The sequence below is a fragment of the Lycium ferocissimum genome, chromosome 7 (assembly GCF_029784015.1).
Source record: "Lycium ferocissimum isolate CSIRO_LF1 chromosome 7, AGI_CSIRO_Lferr_CH_V1, whole genome shotgun sequence".
NCBI lineage: Eukaryota > Viridiplantae > Streptophyta > Magnoliopsida > Solanales > Solanaceae > Lycium > Lycium ferocissimum.
In genome coordinates, this window is record NC_081348.1 from 12,759,286 (window position 1) to 12,777,022 (window position 17,737).

Genomic DNA, 17,737 nt, shown 5'->3' on the forward strand with positions numbered 1-17,737 from the left:
GAGAGGATGCAAGATCTAACTGGTGTTACCTGGCTTGAAGGTACCTATCTCCGCGCTCAAAAAGATAAGCAGGCCCGAGCGGACTGAGTTACTCAGTCTGAGTACAACACCACAACACTCATTAACATACTGATTGAAGGGAGAAGATTTAGATAAAACATGAAATGCACAAATAGAACATATCTACACATTTCAAACTAAAAGATGATAATCGAAAACTATGTTCACGACTGAACATGGCACTCGAGTTAAATAATCACAATAAACAATGTGATATGCCTTGCTAAAGCTGCAAATCACAGTTTAGACCAAACTAACATTTCAAATCAAGCTTTTGGACATGGTGAATTAAATACTGGCTTGTCTCCCGTAGTTCTAATTCACAAGACCTTTAGAACATTTAATTAAACACTTTAAAGGTATGCTTTAGCCGAAAAACAAACTTAGAGGTTTCACTAATTTACCTCAATTTGCCCTTCTTCCCAAATGGTATCTCCAATAAGCTCAACAAATGGCCAAATAACTCAATCTATACATAACAAGGTTCAACAATACCAATCCACGGCTATTAAGCTCAATTCACAATTCTTGAGCTAAGTCACAAGTCCTTAAATTGTCAATTTCCTTGTTCGAGTGTAATTATCAACATTGGGTTCGATTTTAAAGTATCAATGTAACTAGTCCATAATAACTTAACAAGCACTTTTACAGCTATCATTTTCGTCAATAAATCAATCCATTACCACCAAATATATCTCCTTCACAAAGTTTCACAAATGCCACTAGTGGTTATTCATGATTCTAGCATTAAACTCTTAATGAACTTCAATTTTTAGCTTCCCTAGCCTTTTTTTTATGACAAGGGAACTCGCAGCCGCTCCTGTGCGATAGCCCACAAACCACACAGGAGAGATAACGCGCACTAGGCAAACCCGGTGCGACGAGCTCAACCAAGAAGGCAAATCTCCTGCTGTCGTGGGCAGGGGGTTTTGAACCTGAGACTTCCATTATGAAACCCCCAAGCTTCCCTAGCCATTTTAACCATCCAACTTAGTCGGAAATCATCTTTTGACACTTGTCTATTCACATCATTTTGAGACTTAAAAATTTAATTCTCTCATATAATTATCAGTGAATGAGTATGAATTCTAGATTTTGAGGAACGCTAAAATGGCCGGGACTTCAGACACTGATATGAGCAAGTTTCCGCCCCTTTTTCCTGCTTCCTGGACAAACCCTCTGCCCTCCAACAAATATAAAACACTGAAAAGAAGGCTAGTTTGGTTCCATATTACAATTAGATATTATATTTACATTAAATTCGCATCTCATAAGAACAACGAGTGCAATAGTGTTCTGGATCCATTAACTTAAATCTTGAATGACATGGTGTCCTAAAGATGTAAATTTGTGGAATTTTACTGTATATTACTCAAAGGACTAGGATTTTGTCAAAGAGGGTATAATGAAGTGTTATCATGCACTATGCCACTATATAGTTGCCGTCAAAAGAAATTGTGCTAGTGACAAGATATTTTCCATCTTTTCACACACAATCCCCCCACCCCCACCCCTTCTCTCACTCCTTCCTATAAGCTAAACCAAGTAAATTTTGAGAATAGTGTTCCTTTATTATGTAAGAGTTAAAGTTACGTATTAGTTAACTTCTTAAAGGATTAATTTCGCTAATGGATATATCAGTTGACATTAGATAAAAATGGATTTCGATCTTGCTATCCCTTAGAACCATATTATTAATGCTTTTAAGAGGAAATAACAAGTTGAAAGATCATCAAACATATGGTGAAAAAAAGTCATGTGATGTGATATCTCATAGTGTGTTCCTTCCATAAAACAAATAGAGTGCATGGCACAACCAAGTGACATAAACAGCATAATAAAATGCATTAAATCCCAAAAGCAAATATAAATGTAGATGATTTGATCCATCATAAAGAAAGGGGAATGGAAGAAATGATTGAAACATCGACAAAAATGCTCTTGAAATTTCTCTCTTTTTACCCTTTGAGAACTTAAGCTTCAATGTATGATGTATGAAAGAGAAAAATGGAAAAAGAAATGAAATGAAAACACAATCAAGCAGCCAGAGAAGTGTCATCTTCAAGACTCAAAAACTGAATCAAGTAGCCACAGAAGTGTAATCTTCAAGACTCAAAAAACTATGTATGGTCCCCAAAGACAAAGAAGCCAGTGCATATGTACAAAGTTGTAAGTGTAACTAAGATACAAAAAAGCTATAAATGTTAATTGTATATCTTCTCACTTTCAGACCTCTGGGAAAAACCCCACAGAAGCTTTTGGGGATGCTGCTAAAGTTTGTCTTGCTTACTGCTAACTTCCATGGCAAATATTCTCCCACCCACACCCCTTTTTGGCTGTTTGCAAGAGTAAAAGAAAAAGTAAAAAAAATATACTGCCTAGAATGTTCAAAGTTATTCATGTGACCCTATCTAGGGCTAATCTTTCTTGATTTTGAATAGCCATCTTTTGTGATCTTGACCAAGGAAAAAGCCTAAAAGGTTACCAATAACTGAATCTGCAAGCAATGGGGGGGAAAATTCAAAAGTAGGACATTTGGAAAGGTAAGCAATACTGTTAAAACTTTAGTCAGAAATCAAACATTCATGAATGTTTACATGCACCATATTTCCAGAGCAGCATAACTTTTAGTACATGAAAGTAAGTTATTCAAGACAAGAGGCACTCGGCTAGCTAAGTAAATAGTGAAACAAATTCATCCGGACCGACCATTGGCCTAGGTTATATTTACATTGCAATATAACACAAGGAATGAAAAAATAGTTGGCCAACACAAAAGCGATTAACTGGCTATATGAAGATCTACACATATATAGGGACAAACATTTACGAGTTGAAAACAGGAGACACGCATATGATGATATTAGGATCGCTACTTTGTTTCTGCAAGGAAATGCTCACTCATCGGTATCCCCATTGTTAATATTTATCTCTAAGAGCTCTTCAAATGGTTGCCGGCAGATTGGGCATCTGTTTGACTGAAGTCTCAATGTGTTCGCACATCCATTGCACATGCACTGGACAACAGGAAAGTTATCAATCAATAAAGCAGCCAAGATGTTAAAGGCCGAAAATAGAAACCATCAGAGCGCTGGAGAGACTTTCAAATGTAAAATGCAACTGGTGCAATGGCAGCCAACTCATTACTGTATCTTGAGCAACTACTAGTAATTGAAAGCTATTTACATCAATCTTGCATCTCAATATCTTGCAATTACAAAAATGATACTATGTGAAGCGAGATTTTTGTGAATAACTACATCTCTCCACCCCCGAAGGAAAATATGCGACAAGAAAATGATTTATTACAAATAAAAACCACAATGATTAACCACCATTGGAATAAGTATGTTTGAGCTACTTTAACGTCTACTCGAGTTAGATTCGAATGAGATGTAAGACAAGGCATGTGTGCATTTGTTTGCTTTCACATATTCTATACGAGACAGGTAATGTATATAGTACTATCAATTACTTTTCAATCGGGATACATATGTATCCTTAAGATACTAAAACGGCTATCATTATTGGTATCGAACCACTAACAATTCATTCAAGCTATATCATCCAACCGATAATTAGACCAAAAAAGTACTTAAATTTAATTAATTCATTTTTCTAAATAGGTTTCCTTTCATCCAAAAAATGACTCCAGCTTTTTACATTGTTTTTGTTGCAAAATACTGAATTTCTGTTGCTGCCATTCCAATTCAAAGAATTTTCTTTTAAAAAAAAATAATAAAATTGAATTCTCAATTCTCTACGATGTCTAGACCATAAAATATTTTCAAGAACAAGAAAATCAAAATGATTTTTGTCTATTTATTCTTTGAGTTTAAGGATGCAAAATGATTTCATCAAAATTCTTTTTATCAACATATCTTTGTCTAAAATAAGAAACGTTCAGCAAAGGCAAAGGCAGCTCAGTACTTTTCAAAAAAGCATGACTGAGCTTAGTGGTTCTTACCAAATGTCGGCATGGAAGCACTGCTGTATCTTTGCGTTCGGTCATGCATATTACACACTCCTTGCCTGAGCCATTGTTCTCATAATCTGGGCCAGAGTTTCCAATTCCATATAACTCATGCAGCTCATAGCGAACATTATCAACCCATAAAATCTGCCTAGTGATTCTCACTCTGAGAGCCCCTTCATGATCCTTCTCCAATACAGCTTGACTAATTTGCATATGGAGGGACGTTTTATGCAGAGTATCACTTATATGATCCTCTGTTAAAACAGATGGAAGGCATGTTGTAGCAGTTATTACCAGGTGAAACACATTCTCATCTGATGACAGTTCAGAAAGATCTTCCATTTCAAAGAAGCCTAAGTCAATGCCTGTCCCAGAAGGTTGACGAAATTTCTGTCCAAGTCCTCTCTGGAAAGGAACTGTTATAGGTACATGGACATGGGGATATATTGGAACAAATCTGCAATGAGGCTCTTCCTTGACAAAATAAAACACTGTGATGCTGTACAACAGAGAGGAAAAAAAGAAATCATTTCATGATCTAAACTAGATGAAGGATTCAGCAATGACATTTACATGTATAAAATAAATAAAGCAATAAGATACAATCTGTAAGCTATAGGCACAAGTAGTATATACTGGTGCTCCTGCGAATTTGGAGCACATAATTTCCACTGAACACCCACATACTACCTTAAATCAAATAATATGAAACCATCTCACCTCTGTAAAAATGAAAGATCAACAAACTAAGCGACATTACATCGTTTCTTTTGAGGCTCCAAGAAGTTCTTTCACTATCATCTGACTAATCTCCCAATCAAATTATAGAGAATGAGATATGATAGGTTTTAAAATAGTTATCAAATAACTATTCAACTAAATCCTTTTGAGGTTCTCAGTTCCAACTTTGAATCTGTAAAAATGAAGATCAACAAATGAAGTGACACTACATTGTTTCTTTTGAGGCACAAGCAGTTCTTACCATCACCTGACTAATATCCCAACAAAATTTTAGAGAATGAGACGCAATAGATTTTTAGATACTTCTCAAGTAAGTATTCAGCTAAAATCTTTTTGAGGTTTTCCGTTCCAACTTTGAATAACAGCAAGAGACATCTCATTAATGAATATAACATGTTCTTACCAGATCAAAAAAAAAGTTAATAAAGAGATTCCTGAATCTCTGAAAAGTATTAAAGGCAACTTGCACAGAAAAGCATGGCCAAAATATGTTTTCAGTTTACCATTAGTAATTTCCCATATAAATAGTATCAACGGTTATAAAAATTGAGGCATGCTGCATAGCAAAAAAAAAAATCCTAGCAAAAAAATTGGGGCATGGTAACTCCAGAAGGTTATCTTTCGTTCGATTAATTTTCTTTCTTTCATTTTTCTGCCCCAAGTTTCTATCGCTATTTGAGTTTCGCCACACAAGCTCCATATCCTATTCTTTCTGAACACAATGGTAGCACAAGGCCTTTTTGGTTATCACAATGGCAAGGCCTTTTTGGTTATCACATACAACACCGATTTTTCTTTTTGATAGGTTCAATCACATACAACACCGATTTTTCTTTTTGATAGGTTCAATCACATACAACATTGATAACAACAGCTTGACATTTGTAAACTACAAACACATAATAACGGAAGCATAAAAGAATGCTGTGAAACTGAATTTGAAACTAAAAAATCTTCAGCAAAAGGAACATGCCAAGTGACAAGTTTCCTATGCAGTTTAAAATGGGTAGGTCTCTTCTTGATGTAAAAAGGCTGAGCATTCTTCTAGTCCATAATTTGTTGGAGTCGAACACCAAAAGTTCCTTCTTTGTGTGGTCCATCGAACATTTAAATGATGCCTTATTAAATTTAAAGTGTAAGCCTCAATCCTCTTTAACTCCAATGAATGAGATAAACACCTCAGGAATACTTCTTGTTCCAAGATATAAAAGGCCGCGGGCTAATCAAAATTTACTCTAAAACATGATATCTAGATCCATAATGTGATGCTTTTGAGCAGCAACAACAACAACATACCCAGTGTGATACCATAAACGAGTTCTGGGGAGGTGGGGTATACGCAGACCTTACCCCTACCTTGGGTATGGTAGAAAGGGCGTTTCCAATAAGACCCTCGGCTTGAAAAAAGCATTTTCAAAACAGGTTTGAAAAATACAAGAGTGAAGTGATTCTATTGAGCAAGCTGCAGATATTATTCAGCTTTTCCTTAGTCCCAACAATTTTAACAAATACAAAAATGAGAATGAGCTTCTGAGGAGCTAGGAAACAAAGCTTCTGTTCAATTGAAAAATCAAAAGCATTACCAGAAAGAGTGAAAGATACAAATGTTGGTACTATTTATGGGACATAATGGCTAATAGAAACAAAAACGAGAGTCAAGGTTTTCAGGCATGATGAATGGATCACTCTCTATAGAGTGGTAATTGCCCCCATACGTAGTTCGATAACGGGTTAAGACAAGTACTCTCCCACATGCAGTTTGGCTCAAAGATTTGAAATGTATTTGGAGATTATTTCAAATAAGTGCCTGTTTATCAAATTGAACCATTATTTCAACTTCAAATTTGAATCAAATAAGTGCTTGTTTATCAAATTGACCCATTATCTCAACTTCAAATTTGAATTACGCCTTCTGTCCCAATTTATGTGATACTTTTCGCTTCCTGATTCAAACTGCATGAACTTTGACCAATATTTTAAAATGTATTTTTTTCACCAAATTGATCTGAAAAAGGTTGCAACTTATAGTACATTTAATGTAGTTTTCAAATATATAATTTATCTTAAAATATTGAGTTAATATAATCCAATTTAGCTTCAAAGTTTAGTCAAATTGACTCTCAAAAAGCGAAAAGTATCAAATAAAATGGGACAGATTCAATATTAAGTTTGACTAACATGTTTTTTTTGAGGAAAAGGTAACTTAAGTTTGACTAACATGGTTAAGGTGTTTTTCGAGTTTTTCCAAGTTTTCACTCATAAAACTTCAACTGCATTTTCAAGTTCAAACACAACTTCAATTTCCAAATACACTTTTTCGACTTCAAATACTAGTTTTTTTTTTTTTTTTTTTTTTAACCTCAACCAACTCATGTCCAAAAGCCTACTTAAAATTCCCTAGTTATGGACAAGATTCGCAGGGAATTCACTTTAAATTTCTGGTAGAAATTTACTGCAAACTCTCCAACAGTCAAAATATTTCATTAACAGTCAAGTGGTCTTACTATGTTTTTGAAGCTGATTCAGATGGTTGTACTATTTGTAAATCATCGAAGACACTTCCACGAAGAGTAGTGTCTTCCAAAGGCTTATGCCCCCACATTTGAATCCGAATCATGTTGACAAATTTTCATAAAATGACAGATTCTTCCGGAAAGATACGAGGTCGAACATCCTTACAGGTAGTTATATAGATTTTTTAACTGATCGTCACTAAACTAAACCGGTTGTGAAATTAAGCTACTATATGCAACACAAACACTTTAATGCCCTTCCATGGGTTATAATCCAATTGAAAGAACTCAGAAGTAGGAAATGGAATAAACCTAGCTGGACCAAAGATAAATATAAGCCCCAAAGATCAAATCATTCTAAAGTTAGTGCTTGAAAATTAATTTTCTAAAGTTAGTGCTTGAAAATTAATTTTCTGTCAAGTTGATATGATATCAAGTGGCAAGACTTCTTCAAGACCTTTCACTCGAAGCCAAGCGAGGGAGCTCCAACTACTACAAGCCATCTTCATGAAGAGAGGAGCGTTGGAAGAGCTTGAAGAGAAGATCTCAAGAGTATACAATGTTTGGATGGTAGCTTGGGGCGATATTGAAGAGGACACAAGAAAAGAGGTCACTACACAGTGGATAGATGTGAAAGAGACGTGTGAAGGTCCTATGTGGGTTATTTGTGCAAAGGCCACTTTTGGGCCTTTGTTGTAAAAGGCAAGACTATAAATAGATGCCTTAGTCTTTCATTTACACCTTACCTTGAATATTGATGAAAAACCCTTGAGTGATAGTTTGTTAGGCTTAGTAATCGTAGTAATCCTAGCTTTAGTTATATTAATCCTTTGTTGGTAATTGCAAACCTTTGTCCATTGATTTCATTTGGAGTTGCATCTTTGTGGATTCGAATTTGCGTCTCCTTTATTGAATTCAAATAGTATTGGTTCATTAGTAGGAATCAATTAGGAGGGTTTAGGTTTAGTATACCAAGATTTGCCTATAATTCCTTTATTAATTGGGTCTTACTCTATATCTTTTCTTCTCATCCCTAATTCTTGCTATTTGGTTGTGAATCTTAAGAGTTTCACCCTAGGATTTATTATCACAAGTGTTAGTCGTTTTCGCTATTATCATTTTTAATAATTCAGGAAGAGAGGGGAGGGGAGGGGAAGGGAGAAAGATCTCATTAGTGGGTAATGTATGCATAATGAAGCAAGCATAAGACATCTTAGACCAAAATAAAATTTGTTTCCAAACAAAAGAGGGATAACCTAACGGTAAGGACTCTCTACCTATAATCATAAGGATGTTGGTATTGAGTCACCAAGGGAAATTCACCTGGTGTTTTAGTAAACAACACCCATTTCATATTTGTTTGCAGCGTATGGACCTCCTCTTTCCCGCTTCTTCTTGTTCCTCCTCCTCCTCCTTATTCTATTTGATATAAAGTTTGGTACAAGAAAACACATCTTCAACCGCTAGCCTAGTATAAAGCACAGGATAAAAGCAAAAGGGGAGTAAGGGACCACCGAATTTAATATGTGTGTCTGTGTATATATGTTTTATACTCCATATATTATATGAAATAAGAGCCCTAAAGCAGAGTAAAGCCATATTTAAAAATATCCAAAACCATGCTAAAACAACTCGAGTTCACAGTGAATCAAGCTTTCTTCTTTTTTTCTTTTTTGATCAGGTATGAACCAAGCACGTCTACCAGGGATTCTGCCTCCTCTACACTACAATCTTTATACCAAAAGTGAAACAACAATATATTCATCCCGAACTTCAAACTTTACCATGTCACTAAATGAATAAAGCAATTCAACTTCATGACCGTTTGAAGGTTTAAAAGGAAACTTTCCTTTTTCCTTTTAATTTTTTTTTTCTTTTCGAGCACAAACCTATGCTCCACAATCTCTCTTGATCTGTAATGAGTATAGCATAGCTCATGCGAGCTAAGACACGTGCAGTCTGTAAATTTCGACAAAATCGTTGACCTATCAGGATGAAGCACTTCAATCCATTGCAACACAAGTGGGAAAATCAAAACTTACATACAGCTACCAAACTTGAAACTATACAGCAGAGAGTAATATGTATCTCTTTTGAGTTTTATATCTTCCCACATATTTCATGTAAGCTGTCAGTTCAGATTTCAGACTCAAACCCGATGTGGTTTTTTACTTTAACTGAAAATCAGATACCAGATTCTCTATGGCTCTTATATGGATTCTACCCCTAATCTGTTCTTGGCTCAGTCCCATGACTGCAAAGCATAGAAAGAAGGGTAGCCAATTCCCATATTAAACTAAATAATAGAAAACAGAGCAGTGACACAAGTATAGTGCATGGCAAGGTAATTTACAAGATATAGAAGCAGTGTTATATTGGCTGACCTTTTGTACAAGTCCATCACGATCTTACTGCTTGGCAAGCCAACTCAATAAAAGTTGTTGCTTGCTTATCAAAAATAATAATAGAAAACAGAGCGGTACACAGACAAGCTCAAGCTATCTTCTGATCACTGATGTGGCATCCAGTAGTAAAAGATATTTTCAGAAGGATAACTGAAGGTGCAAGAGAGAAGTCATTTTGTCTCGACAATACTTAAGCAACAACTACTACACCAAAATCCCAAATTAGTTGGATTTAACTATATGAATCATCAATATGCATTCTGTTGCATTTGGGTCCATTTTGTTCCACTACTCAAAAACTTGTCTTTTAAGACAAATCGGGGTCCTAGGAGTCACTGCAAGGAAACTTTGAGGAAAGTGAAGTGCTGAAATGTTTAAAATTATGTGCAACTGATAAAGCATCTGGTCCAGATGGCTTCACCATGGGATTCTTCATCAAATGCTGGGAGGTGGTGAAGCAAGATATTATGAATACACTGCAAAATTTTCATGAACAAGGAATGTTTGAAAGAAGTTTCAATGCCACATTCATAGCTCTTATACCAAAGAAGAAAGGGGCTAAAGAAATGAGGGATTTCAGGCCAATTAGCTTGATTGGCAGCATTTACAAGATTCTATCTAAAATTCTCACTGAAAGATTGAAAAGAGTGATGGATAAACTGGTAGACTCCCAACAAATGGCCTTCATCAAAGGAAGACAAATCATGGATGCTGTTTTAATAGCCAATGAAGCAGTAGATTCCAGAATGAAGCAAAAGAAGCCTGGAATTTTATGCAAACTTGATATTGAGAAAACATATGACCATGTTAATTGGGGATATCTTCTGAGGTCATTGGAGTGTATGGGTTTTGGGCAAAAGTGGATACATTGGATCAAATACTGTATTTCAACAGTAAGCTTTTCAGTACTGATAAATGGGTCACCAGCAGGTTTTTTCAAAACTCAAAGGGGACTCAGGCAGGGAGATCCACTTTCACCTTTTCTGTTTCTATTAGCTATGGAGGGTCTCAACAAAATGGTTAAAACTGCAAATTTCAATGGATGGATAAGAGGTTTTGATGTTGCAAAAGCTGGTAGGAGAATATCGAGATTACTCACCTACAATATGCAGATGATACTCTCATATTTTGTGATGCAGAAGAAGAACAACTTAAAATCCTAAGGGTAATTCTGGTTTTATTTGAAGGATTTTCTGGTTTACATATCAATTGGAGGAAAAGTTTCTCATACCCGATCAATGAAGTGCCAAATATGGAGTTGTTGAATGCTATCTTAGGTGGTGAAATTGGTGATCTACCAACCACTTATCTTGGAATGCCTTTAGGAGCAAAGTCTAAATCCACAAGAATTTGGAACAGTGTGGTTGAGAAATGTGAGAAAAAACTGCCAAGATGGAAGACTCAATATCTATCCTTGGGCGGTAGATTGACACTCATTAACTCTGTTCTTGATGCTCTACCAACATACATGATGTCTTTGTTCCCTATCCCAACAGGGATTATCAAAAGGTTGGATAGCATAAGGAGGAACTTTCTGTGGCAAGGGAACAAAGAAAGGAAAGGATATCATCTGGTGAAGTGGAAAGCTTTGTTAGTAGGGAAGAAATATGGAGGCTTAGGGATCAAGAATCTGAAAGTTCATAGTAAAGCACTCAGAATGAAATGGTTATGGAAGTACAATAATGATAATGAGAATCAACTTCTGTGGGGGCAGGTCATCAGAGCTAAGTATGAAGAGGAGGATAATTGGATAACAAAAGTGGTTACTACACCATATGGAGTAAGTTTATGGAGATCCATCAGAGCATTGTGGGATGAATTCAAGCTGAATACCAAGATAAAAGTGGGTAATGGGGTGAAGACTGATTTCTGGAAGGATGTTTGGCATGAGGCAGGAAAGATGGCATCACTTTTCCCAGACATACATAATCTTGTATTGCACTGGCAAAGGAGTATAGCAGATCATTGGACCCCTCAAGGATGGAGCTTTAATTTCAGGAGGCATTTAAATGACTGGGAAATTCCAAGGGTAGCTGAATTTTTTAGTACAATAGAGCAGTTCAGTGGACTGGAGACAGGGAAAGATGTGTTATGGTGGCAGGACAATAGCAAGGGAATCTTCAAGGTAAAGTTAGCTTACAGATGGATGAATCAGGACAGTCAACAACCCAACAACTGGCCATGGAAACAAATTTGGAAAACAAAAATTCCACATAAAGTAGCATGCTTTATATGGTTACTAGCTAAGGAGGCAGTGTTGACACAAGAAAATTTGATGAGAAAAGGGTTGCCACTATGCTCCAGGTGCTTTTTTTGTGGTGATGATGCAGAGACAGTTAACCATCTATTCCTACATTGCAAGGTAACAGGACAACTACGGAGATTATTCTTAAATCTTAAGGGTATATCTTGGACTATGCCTGGAAGGATTACAGAGGCACTTCACAGCTGGGAGGAAGCAGGGTTGCAAGCAAAGAACAGAGGTAGATGGAGAATTATCCCTGCAAGCATTTGGTGGACAATCTGGAAGTAGAGGAACTCTAGATGTTTTGAAAATGTAGAAAATAGCATGCAGAAAATCAAGATGAATTGTATTATGTTATTATGTTTTTGGTGTAATCAGGTCTATTCCAATGATACAGTCTCCATCATTGATGTATTAGATTCAATGTAGGAGTAGGATCTCAGAAAGTAGGAATACCTTTGTAAATATGGTTCAGTACAACCTATGTACTGTTTTGATCAGGATGAAATATAGATACAGTTACCAATTTCAAAAAAAAAAAAAAAAGACAAATCGGGGTCCTCTATAACTAGAGATGAATCTCTAATCAAATTAAAAAGACTCCTAGCAAACAAGACATAACATGGGTACCAATAACAATTAAATATATTATCTACTAGCCAACATTGCTTATATGGATCTCTTGCTTCAAAATTCACGTGTTACTGTCATTTCTTGAGTTAAGGAGCTCTATATTTGATAGAAACAGGCAACACCGAAGCAGTATCTTTCTGAAGTTATGGGATGCAGTTATCTTAGTATGATGTTCATTAAGGAACTTGTTGATAGCAGTAATGCGGAACAAGACTAATAGTATAACATCTTTTTTTGTTTGAGAAGGTAAATTAATGAATAATAGTATAACATCTTAAACCGGGTTAATCATGAGCCCAATAGACTTCACCAATTCAAAATTAAGATACAATAATCTGATGAATCCGCAGATATAACTTCAATGTTTAGCGAAAGTAAGGCCACGGAGAAAGAGCAAAGAGTCAAGTAATATCCATTAGCGGCATAACAATCACAAAAATCTTTCTGCCCAAGTTCGATAATCTGCAAACTCTAACCTTAAGATAAGATAAACTTGGGATCCTGTACAATTGTGACCTAGTGGTCAATCAAGTGGGTTGAAAAAAAAAAATCCCAAAGAAGACAAAAACAAATCCCCAAGCCTTGTTGCTGCTGGTGGGAAAAAAAAGAGATGTTCTTCAAAAAAAAATCAACAACCCAAAAAAAAAAAGAGAATCTTGGGTTCTTCTTTAAAAAAATAGACTTCCACCAGCTAAAAGTAAAGACACTCCAAGGAAGGAGATCCCACAAATGAAACAACATGGCTAAAGTGAGGTGCCAGAATTTAAATTCCTTACCTAGAAAAGTACAAAAGGAAAGAAAGATCTCATCTTTCATTCTTGGAACTTAACTTCATCTTTCATTTTTATTACCTAAATTTATCGGCTCTGAGTTCAATTGGGTTCATAATTAACATCATTTTTCTAACAGCAATATATTAACTGTAACTAAGAAAAGCAGAAACAAATCTTGAAGCAAAGGAAAGGTACTTACTTTCCATCAAAGAGAGCATCAAAGACAAAAGAAACCAAATGTTGATGTGGGTTGTGCTCATCAAGCTCAAGCTTTAATGAACCTTTATGAACATTAACACCACTCCTAACTTTCTTGGCTTGTTGTGTGTCACCATAGGGTGATGGGGCAACCATCCCCACCACCTGATGAGGAGGAGGTAGGTAAGAACCAACAGGCCAATCATTGTGAGCAAAAACAGACCTACCAACAACAGTAGGATTAGTGCAGTGGCAGGTGTAGGAGGGGGGTGGTGGGGGTGGGAGGAGATGAGGTGGAAAAGGGAAAGGAGGAGGAGGAGGGGGGTGGGTATGGTAAGTAGGGTCAGGTGAGTAGTAAGAGTAAGAAGAAGAAGGGTAAGCATAATAAGGATGATTATTCCAGTTGTTGGTATGATTTCTTCTTCTGTTGTTGGTGTTGCTCTGTGAAATGCCCATCACTAGTTTTGCCTCCTCCTCCTTCTTCTTCTTCTGGTGGTTGTGTTGGACTGTTGTTGGACTTTGGAGTGACAAATGTGCCTCTCTCTCTCTCTCACAAAAGAAAAGAAAAGTGACCTTCTCTCTCTCTTGTTTTTTGGTTTTTCCCCTTTTTTTGGTGGGATTATTTTAATACAATTTGTCAGAGTTAGTTGAGAACAGCATTGTTATTTAAGGTTTTGATATGTATTACTAAACAACAGAATTTAATAAGCATTTACTATAGAAATTAATGTTTGATTAAATTACTTGTTTTCCATGTATAAATATAACTAGTTTTCGAATACATGCGTTGCACATGTATCTCATGCTAATTGGTATAAACGTTTTGAAAGAGTATTAAAATATGAGTTGTACAAAATTTGAAAGGAAAATTACAAGCGCGATCCGATGAATAGTGAGCTAATTTGACTGGTGGTTATTGTCATTTCAAAGCACAAACGTACTGAATCTTCTAACGAACTTCATAATCTGTGACAATGACACGTGACCACAGTTCTTAAAACATAAGTAAATAAAAAAATGGGAGATGATTGTATAATAGATCAAGTTCATATGATGCCATGATTAGTTATCTCGTAATAAGATCAATGTATAAGAAAATATGAATAGAAAATCATATTCTTGTTTCATATTACATAGAATTTGATAAAAATAAAAGAACACTTACAAATAATGAAAAGAGAATAAGAGTACTTGCCTAACTTCTACAATAGAAAAATTAAGACCATAAAACTCTAAAATGATTCCAAATTAATTAATACCATTCTCTTTCTGTGTCCCATCAACTTGAGCTTGGAGCAATTTGGTCGAGTTCACGGAATTGTAAGGATTTGAAAAGGGTAAATGATATGAAATGACTTTGGAAAGCACTCTATTTATTAAAAAAAATGTATATTACAGGTTCATTTCAAAAGCATATAGGAAAATGAAAAGCCAACGAGCAATTATGAGAAATTAAATTAAGGAGCTGGTAATGGAGTATAAAGGAAAATCAAAAGTTTTTTTAACATGGACTCTTTAGCTTAGAAGGGGAAAAGAATGAATTGTGATTAATTGGCACGTTCACAGCCATAACTTACAAGTTAGTAGGATGTTACTATAGCAACTTCATCTTATGTGCATTGGTCCAACAAAATGAATATAATAATGAGCTTAGGCTGCATTATATAGCAAGTTCTGGAATTAAAAGGCAGGACATTCCACAGGATAAAATAGATTGTACGTTTTTATTTTTAAAGTAATGAAGATGAAATCAATACAAATGAATGGGGAAGTTGCAGTAAATGGGGAAGTCCAAGCAGCTACATTTTCATTTACTGTGCAATTGAGGTAATTAAAATATTACTATTTAATATTTAATTAGATGTTTATTACATTTTGATTTACTGCAGGGGCAAAATCGTAATCCAACTTTGAAGGTAGGAGCTTCCCACTTTTAACAAAATTACACAGTTGCAGGGGAATGTATGCCCATTCCAGTTTCATGGGAGATCCCATTTTGAGTTAGATTACAAATAAAAAAAATTATACGTTCATTTTTAGAATGTCTACCCAAGTACTTCATTTATAAACACCGAAGGAACTACTACTATCTATACCCTACCAAAAGTTTCTTCTTCGCTCCTTCCTTGCCAAAAGGTCAACGATCTTGTTCTGCTCGCGATATACCCTATCAAAAGTTTCTTCTTCGCTCCTTCCTTGCCAAAAGGTCAACGATCTTGTTCTGCTCGCGATAATTGTGCTTTATCACCAGACTACTCAGCCTTGGCATCAATAACCTTCATTCAAAAATTATAGAATTGTAAGGCAAATGTCCTTGTTTCAACATTGTAATTACCTCAACTGAGTCTGTAGCAATTTCCAGCGGCATCAAGTTGTTTTCCAGAGCAATTTGGAGTCCCTGCATAACACTTAATTCTGCTAGGTTGTTTGTAGCATTGGGGGCCTTTCATGAAACCAATAACCCAGTCTTGACTGCTATTCCTAATTACACCTCCTATTCCACCTACACCTGGGTTTCTAGACAAGACCTATCAACTAAATTATTCTTTTATGATTAGTATATATTAGAACAAAAGTAAATTAAGGGAAAATTAGTATCTTCTTAAGTTTATAAAATGACAAGACAAAATTTATTAGATCAAAATTGTTTACCTCGAATTTAGGTAATCAATTAAATTTATAAGTGAGGTGTAGGATATGTGGATGAACTTTAATCTATTTTGGGTTCAATGTGGGATACGTATGGATCTGTGTGCAACCGTATGTGTATGTGAATATATGTGTTAATGACTTGAATAAAGATGTAGATATTTATGATTAAGCTAATTATGTTGAATGAATAAGCATAAATAAAACGCCACTGATCCGGCCCTAAAGAGAGAGAGAGAGCTTCAATATATATATATATATATATTTATTTTTTTTTATTACAATGTTCTGTATCTCAAAAAGCTAAACCCTAAAAAGTAGGAAAATGTCTCCTATTTATAGTTTTGCCTGTGGCCTTTCATACTACACAAAGCCCTTTTGGAATAAAGAAACCCTACAAGGATAAGATAGGATCAGCATTGGTTCACACCGTACGGTTGTCGCACAAAATGGCGTAACGGTCTTGACGCGTGGCGGTTCCGCGGTCGGTTAAGGACTAACGGCCACGTTCGATTCAGACACGAGAAATGGGACTAACGGCCACGAGAACTTGACTTGGTGAAACCGGCTAATTCGCAATGTAGTAGTTTGGTCCGAGACACCGACTAACAGTATTTACTTTCTTTTCTCACTAGCTACATCTAGTGCAATCCCTTGTTCTAAGAAAAGATCGATCATACTCGTGCTATTTGATCTTTACCTCCCCCGTCACGGCCTTGCATATATCCCGATTTTTACTATATGTTTTCGATAGTCCCCACACTTTCCCGACCGTATTTTACCAAGAGAACGTGTATGGATAAGTCACAAAACCGTGGTTCTCCTCGTTTCCTTCATCTTTTAATTTTTTGGCGAATGCACATAAATACGCCCTCCGACATCGGCCACGTGTCTCAGCCCCGAATGGCCGATTCGGGAACCGGACCCAACGTCACGCTCTCATATCACTTCTCATTAATGATGGGACACGTGGCAATTTTGCCACACAACTTCAGAACTGCTTACGTTTATCACGCCTATATAAGGCCCTTCACCCCTTCATTTCACCATTTTCACTTCTTTACTTCTCTGATCTTTTTCATCTCATATTTTCTTGCTTATATTGATCGTTTTCATCCCTTAACTTCTTGCTTGTATTGATCGTAAGAAAACCAGCTTTGCTAACTTCTTCATTTGGCATTCTTTGATTGAAAGTGCTCCTTTGCTTCTTCTTTCACTTCGTTGTTTTGAAATTTCCAATTGCCTTTTCAATCTTTTTTTTTTATATTATTTCCTCCAACCGTTTCGTCTCCTACTTTGAATTCACCAATCTTCTTTTTCAATCTTTCAAAAACCCCAAAACCAAAAATACCTCCCGAGCTCGCCTTTTTCCCCCCCCGTGGGGCCCAGCCAACCCCCAACCCAAAGGGGAAAAACCCCCAAACCCTGGGGTTTATAGGGGCCGTCCAAACCTTTAAATACAACAAAGAATTTAGGTCTAAAACCCCCTCCAATCCAAGAGGTTTTGGGGTGGGGCGATATCCTTCTTCTATTACCGAGGGGTT

At 36.1% G+C, this 17,737-nt stretch overlaps 1 protein-coding gene across 1 annotated transcript; it reads right to left on the reverse strand.

Annotated features, from left to right (window-relative positions):
- Positions 1-2,602: 2,602 nt before the first annotated feature.
- LOC132063384 (probable E3 ubiquitin-protein ligase LUL4) lies at positions 2,603-14,138 on the reverse strand. The gene is made up of 3 exons (XM_059455903.1): positions 13,546-14,138; positions 4,028-4,535; positions 2,603-3,077 (listed from the first exon to the last, which is right to left on the reverse strand). The coding sequence occupies exons 1-3, from the start codon at positions 13,998-14,000 to the stop codon at positions 2,958-2,960; spliced, it is 1,083 nt and encodes a 360-aa protein (XP_059311886.1). The 5' UTR covers positions 14,001-14,138; the 3' UTR covers positions 2,603-2,957.
- Between the last annotated feature and the right edge of the window lie 3,599 nt (positions 14,139-17,737).

What these genes read in the sequence shown, in the direction of transcription:
- LOC132063384 (XM_059455903.1), bottom strand. Translation starts at nt 14,000, where the DNA reads ATGGGCATTTCACAGAGCAACACCAACAACAGAAGAAGAAATCATACC. An exon ending in GATGCTCTCTTTGATGGAAA is followed by an intron (nt 4,536 to 13,545) that starts GTAAGTACCTTT and finishes TCTGTTGTACAG; the next exon opens with CATCACAGTGTTTTATTTTG. An exon ending in TGCTTCCATGCCGACATTTG is followed by an intron (nt 3,078 to 4,027) that starts GTAAGAACCACT and finishes CCTGTTGTCCAG; the next exon opens with TGCATGTGCAATGGATGTGC.